The 6,568-nt window shown below is 46.1% G+C and overlaps 1 protein-coding gene across 1 annotated transcript in view; it reads right to left on the reverse strand.

The window, feature by feature from the left end:
- Nucleotides 1-326: 326 nt before the first annotated feature.
- Nucleotides 327-6,568, reverse strand: part of LOC103366719 (thyroid hormone receptor alpha) — a 46,497-nt gene continuing 40,255 nt past the window's right edge. The window contains exons 7-8 of the mRNA XM_008294524.1: nucleotides 6,250-6,508; nucleotides 327-3,950 (exon numbers count right to left, since the gene is read on the reverse strand). Of these exons, the coding sequence (XP_008292746.1) occupies nucleotides 3,700-3,950; nucleotides 6,250-6,508 (510 nt within the window). The 3' untranslated portion in view covers nucleotides 327-3,699. The remainder of the gene's footprint in view (nucleotides 3,951-6,249; nucleotides 6,509-6,568) is intronic.

Here is a 6,568-nt window from a genome sequence, read left to right on the forward strand (position 1 = left end):
TTTTTTTTTGTTGGTTGTAAATTCCTCCTGATAAAAGGGGACGGACAACTGGACAGACACACAGACAAACAGATCAGTTGGCTTATAAACACAAAACTATAGATGTGAAAAAAGAAGTGAAATATTTTCTATGTTACACTGCACGCATGGTCAAAAAGTGACTACAGCTGTTTTTTTTTTATCTCTTTTACACAGAGCAGTTTTAAGCGTCAAAAAAAAAAAACAACAACAAAAAAACAAACAGAAATATAAGAAAAAAAAAACAATTATAAAATGAAAACAAATCTCCGATAATTTTTGTTCAGGAGTCTTTTTTTTCTTTTTAAAGTCATCTCTTTTTCATTTTTGTCTTATGGATTTATAATCATTTCATATATTTTTTTCTTTACTCTTAATCTAAATCAGAAGGTAAAGCAGCATTATAACCCCTACTGTCACACACACATACCCGGTCAGCTCACGAGAACAAAGGACATCGAATATATTTTGCTTTTTCAGTTCTTTGCGGGATCTCCGTCCGATCCAGAGTTGGAGGTTTTATCCTTTTTGGAGGGAGCTGAAGGGGGAGGAGGACGTTTTGGGGTTTTTTTAGCTGGCATGGGAGTCGGAGGAGGGGAGGTTCATGTGCGGCTGCTGCGCGGAGCTTTACTTCCTCCGATTCGTTGTCTCTACAACCGGCCACATCACCCCCCCCGCCTCTCGCCCATGTCAAAGATGGCGGCGAGGGTCATCGAGCGCCCTCAGCTTCTTTATTTCTACTTCCTGTCCCGTGCTTTCCTCTCGCATCCTCACATTCTCGCACTCAAGTTCCTGCTGCTGCTGCTGCTTCACATTCAATCGGTGGCGCCGCTCTTATTTATTTAGAAAAAAAAGAAAAAAAGGGCGGTTATGGCCAGCCTTGTCTCACAAGGGAGAGGCCTCGATCCTGTTTGGTGTCAGTGATTCTGGGCCAAACTCGGGGCGTTGGGAGGTTTGCTCGGGGAAGAGGAGAAGGAGGGGAAGAAATCTGAAATGGGACAAAAGGGGGTAAGTGCTACGCAGCCCTCCGCTAACCCTCTCTCGTCTCTCTCCACCCCGTTAGCGGGCCGGTCGGTGTAATACTGACAACAGGACAGGTTTGGGACTGAGCCCACTGCAACATGCCAGCCTCTGTCACACAGAGCAGCTTCTGGGGCGGGGACAAATCTAAAACTTGGATGAAAAGGGGGGAAGGACCGCTGCAGTAGTGCAAAAGAGCTCCCGCCAGCCTGGCTGAGCGGGCGTCTCTTATGGTGGTGGTGGTTCAGTCTGAGCTCGGCTCCAGAAAAAGGGGCAAAGTGATCGGGGCTGGACTGGGGCAGATCTCTGGAAGCGGTGATGTGCTTGAGGAAGGGGTTTCTTCTTCCGTCGTGCCCGAAGATGGTCTCTCCTCGGCCATCCCAAGATCTCTGCTGTTCCTCTGCTCAGGTGAGGGCTGCAGGTTCCTGTACAAGTGCCCTGTCTTACCTACTGCTTGGCAAAATAAAAATAGTCTCTGATTCCTTTCTTGGTGTTGGTGAACCCGGTTAGCTTTGGCTTGGCCCCAGAATTGGAATGAACAGAGTGGGCTTCTGTGAAATCAAACATTCACGTTCAACGGTCACTTGGTTTACGAGACCTTCCACGGATGTCGAGCGGCGGGAAAGTGCGCGAGACCAAAAGAACCGAAGTGAGTCGCTTCAGTCGAGGACGTTCCATCTGTTCTCCGTCCGATGCGCCGCCTGTGAAGGAGCTTTATTTCCAATGAAAACCCATCCGCTCGGCTCCGGCGGCAGCCATCACGAGTGCGTCGGAGAACTGCCCTTTCCATGCATGCGAATTCAGCGGGCGACGCCACCGTTGGGTTTGAACTCTGCGGGTTGCTGTCTGGGTGTCAGCTGGGCTGCACATCCACACTGTCCTTCGTCTGTTTTGACAGAAACAGGTAAATCCAATTTTTTTTTTTGTGATTTTTTTTTTTAAAAAGATGACACTTGGTCCCATATAACAAAAAAAAAAAGAGACAACCCGGATGTGATGGGTACCACGGCTCCCTGGGGAGGTGGTCGGCCCTCCTGTCTTCAGTGGTATTTCATTTGAACCAAGTGAGAGCACTGAGGGTGTGTGTGTAATCTGAGAGTGTTTTTTAATCTTTATCCTCGACTACAAGTGTAAAAACTGTGTTAATCGTGCGCCAACTCGGATGGTGTATGTCTGTGTGTAGGCTGTGGGCAGCTGCCCTGTGTCCACAGAGGTGAGGTAGTGCCTGACACCACAGGGGCAGTATTGCTGCCCCAGCCTGGGGGTGTGTCCGCTTTGAGGTAAATGGTAGCCTTCTTGGCATTAGCCTGCTCTCAGTGACGCCCATGGTCAAAAAAAAGGCAGATGTGTATGGAAGCCTGGAGGGGCCACACTGAGCTGAGTCCGTGAGGAGGAGGGACTCGGTACAAACCCTGCAGGTTAGGGCTGTATTTCAGCACCGCGTACTGCGCAGCGCATACAGTAAAATGAGGCATTCGCGTTACTCTGAGGTGATGTTGTGTGTTTTCATGTTAATATGTGTCAGAAATAGAGACAGAGAGAGAGTGTGTTTGTAAGATGAGCTTTGCCGTCTCGCTGCTGTTCCAAACCTCCTCCGAGGCTGAAGGACCGACTTCCGTCCGGCTCCCACTTCCTCTCGCTATCTGCTGCTTTCTCCTACTTGTCATCTACAAAACCTGCCGGCACGAGCGGCGCAGGCAACGACGAGGCAAGTCTGCTCATGTGTGTGTTTGTGTATGTATGCGTATGTGTGCGCTGTTTGTCACAGGAGCCGGTCCAATGACAAAAATGAAGGTAGATATGGAGCCATGGTCTGCACGGTTTTCAAAGGTAGACAACACAATTTCATTAAAACTGGAGTAGCCTTGTATAAATATAGCACCGGTTTCACTGGGACCTTTAGAGGAGAATCCCAAAACAGCTGTGAACGGCTCAGATTGACTTGAGTAATTGATAACTAGCTCTGCTTCACTTCCAGCCAGTACACTCCAGAGTAATGCGTAAAACATCTGCGGAAACAAAAAATTTCAGTGTGCAGCGTTTCATTGATTGCGAGTGTGAGCGATAAACTACTGTCCGTGTTTTCTGAATTTCTGCCTTAACACTTATTCAGAAATAATACTGAGAGGTGCTTCCGGCTGCGACGCCGGAGACGTGGGCTTCAAAATAAATCTGCGGCCGCTACGAAGAACCAAGAAGGGTCGGGGGGGAAGTGAACCCCTGCAAAGAGCGCTGCTCTGAAGAACTGAGGTGGAACAGGCTGCGGGTCGTGTGTTTGTGTGCACGTGTTTGTGTTTGTGTCTTGGCAAATGGCTACAACTCTTAGTAGATAAGACATCATGCTCAGACAGAAGGGCCCCCACACGAATTTGAAAACAGGGGTAAGTATAGGGAGGAGAAAGAGGTGGAGGGGAAGGTGAACGAAATCCTGTTTGCTCCTGTTGCTGGTGTGTTGTTGTTGTTGTTGTTGTTGTTTCTGTTATTTCCAGTTTAAAACCACATACTGCGAATGTGATGTCGGAGAAATGCAGATTCTCTCCCTCCATCCTGCGACGCGACAAAGAAAACGTCGGTGGACAAACCCATCTCCCCTTTGTTTTTTTTGTTAGCTTGCCCCCTCCCCTCCCCCCACAACAATCTTCCTCTTCCCTTCGTGGCGTCTCACACCTCCTGGTCCTCGAAGACCTCCAGGAAGAGCGGAGGGAAGAGTTCGTTGGGACACTCGACCTTCATGTGGAGGAAGCGGCTGGCGTGGCACGCCCCGATCATCCGCAGGTCCGTCACCTTCATCAGGAGCTTGGGCCAGAAGTGGGGAATGTTGTGCTTGCGGTGGTTGATGTAGTGCTCGAACGCCAGCAGGTAGGTCTCCTGGCACTTCTCGATCTTGTCCACGCAGGTGAGGCCCGATCGGTCTGTGGGGGCGAGGAGGAGATGGAGGGAAGCATGAGATACAGACATGAGAAGACGAGAGAGAATGAGCGGTGGAGGGAAGGGAGGGGAAACATTCAAACGTAAGCAAGCAGTCCTGAGGTGGTGCTTCTGTAATCAGTTTGAATTTGAAGGATCTCACCAGAAACAGTTCATTGAAACTCGGAAAAAGAGTTTTTACCATAGACTGTATAAAAGATGGACGTAGCAACCGGCCCTGAAAAATGAAGCCAACCTGGAAGTGTCAAAAACCTGCAGTATCACTACGTCCACTAGCTGCTGGCTCCACAAAGCCCTGGCTCCCAGAGACTGGAATTGGAAAAGAAGTGATCACAGATCACAGCATTCCTACAGCTCAGGATTTTTTTCTTATTAGTTTTCATGGTCAAATCCAGAGACCAGGTGGCCAATCTGAAAATAAATCAATACTGAATTTTTAAAAAATCGTCAACATTTTGCGGGGCAAGGGGCGTGGCTGGCTTGATTGACAGTCGGCAGCGACCATACAGATGAAGCGAGCAGAAGGCGGTAAATGTGGGCGGGGCTGACCAATTGCTGCTCCTATGGCTCCGCCCCCCTCCCACGATTTTTGCGTCACTGGCTCCAAAAATCCAAGATGTCAACCAGGAAGTAGCAAAAGCCTGGCTTCATTTTCTCAGTGCAGAAACCAACGGGCGACGACACGGTAGCTACGTCCATCTTTTATACAGTCTATGGTTTTTACACTCATACGAGGTGGTTTTTGATTTTTTTATATATTGAATTTTTAATTTAAAAAAAAAAAAAAATCTTATTTTATGTTTTGGATCTACTTCATTATTTAGTTGCAACATCTATTTTTAATGTAAAGCACATTGTAGTTCTGTATTTGAAAGGTGCTCTAAACATTTTTTCAATCAGTTTTACTAAATTCAAGGAGCACATCTTATGCTCATTTACAGCCTTATAACCTTATTTTTATTCTAGAATATGTTGACTTGCTGTAATATGAAACAAAATGCATCATTTTATTATCACGACTATGACTACTAACATATCAATAATTGTCTTTCTGATTTGTACTCTTCTGCAGCCCCTCTTTATTTTTGCAGCAATTTAGAGAAAACACGCTTCATCCTTGTCATTGTGTGCCTGACTTGTGCAAACAAATCTTGTAATTGCTGGAAGGCAATTGTGCAGACAAACAGTTATAAACTAATTTTGATCAATAAAATACGATTTAACTGCATGACTACTATTAGATTGAAGGTATTGTTATTGTTAGGCTAAAGGATGCTTCTTGTCTATTCAGCTACAAATAAATAATTTATTCTAATAAGATGTACTTAAAGAGCCCATACTGTGCACACTTACAGGTTCTTAATTTTGATTTTGGGGTCTACTAGAACATGTTCGCATGCTTTTAAGTTTAAAAAAACAAATTATTATTATCACGCTGAAGCATTTCTTATCACCGTCTCTCTAAAATGCTCATTTTTGTCTCTTTAAGGCCCGTCTCCTGAAAAGCCCAGTCGGTTCTGTTCGGTGAGCTGGACCAACAAAAGCCAGGTTACGTTGTTTAGAAGCAGCTCCAGTGAGTCGCTAAACGAGCAGCTCGTCATGCGTTATGCAAATGTGTGACATGATGATGTCATCAAGTAACAAAAGAATAGCCTGGACTTCAACCGAGGCGTTTCAGGCAAGTGAAGAGCGTTTTCTATGGCTGGATATAACTTTCTTTGTAACATGCACAAAAAAAACCTCCCAGCTAAAATAACACAATGAAAGAAAAAAGGAACAAAAAAAAGCATAATATGGGCTCTTTAATGGTTTGTAATTTGTGGACACCCTGACTGTGATTACATCCTGAATTTCTTTCCATTATTTGAGCGTATTACGTGACGTGTCCTCGATCCAAGAAAGTGTCGGCTTAATGTCACACAATGAAGAAACCAAGAGTGACGGCTTTTTAATCATATATTTGGATGAGCTTCTGATTTCCTGCTTTCAGGGCTGAGTCTGTATGTGGGCTTTTTATCTTCAGACCATAATTACATTTTGATTCACAATAGGCTACCATATATACACTATGAACTGTGGTGGGTAATGACTTGAAATGTGTCACAGAATTGTGTCTCCAAGGGCACCGAAGACGAAAAAATTTGCATTTATATTACATCAAACTAAAATGATACAGTACCAATGTTACGAGCAGCGAGAGTTAAGATCTGTCGCGAGGGTGCTGGAAGTTTTAGAAAAAAACCCAAAACAAAACGCAGAACAAATAATGCTTTTAAAGTCGACCTGAGCTCATGAGCAGCACGGCCTGCAGCAGCGCCACTTCCGTGTCGTCCAGGTTGAACTGTGCCAGGCTCTTGCCCAAATCGAAGATGGCGTCCGACACCACGCCCAGCCCGCCGTTCTTCAGCTGCTCGCGCTTCACCGCCATCTCGCCGCTCAGCGTCAGCGTCTCGCTGTCCGGGTCGTAGCGCATGGCGGCTCGCAGCGACATGATCTCCATGCAGCAGCCCTTCAACAGGATGATCTGGTCTTCACAAGGCAGCTGTGGAGCGAAGAAAAGTTATTTATGCGATTAATGCAAACGTGTTCCACCTATAAACAG

This window comes from Stegastes partitus, unplaced genomic scaffold, assembly GCF_000690725.1.
Source record: "Stegastes partitus isolate 25-593 unplaced genomic scaffold, Stegastes_partitus-1.0.2 Scaffold969, whole genome shotgun sequence".
Lineage (NCBI taxonomy): Eukaryota > Metazoa > Chordata > Actinopteri > Pomacentridae > Stegastes > Stegastes partitus.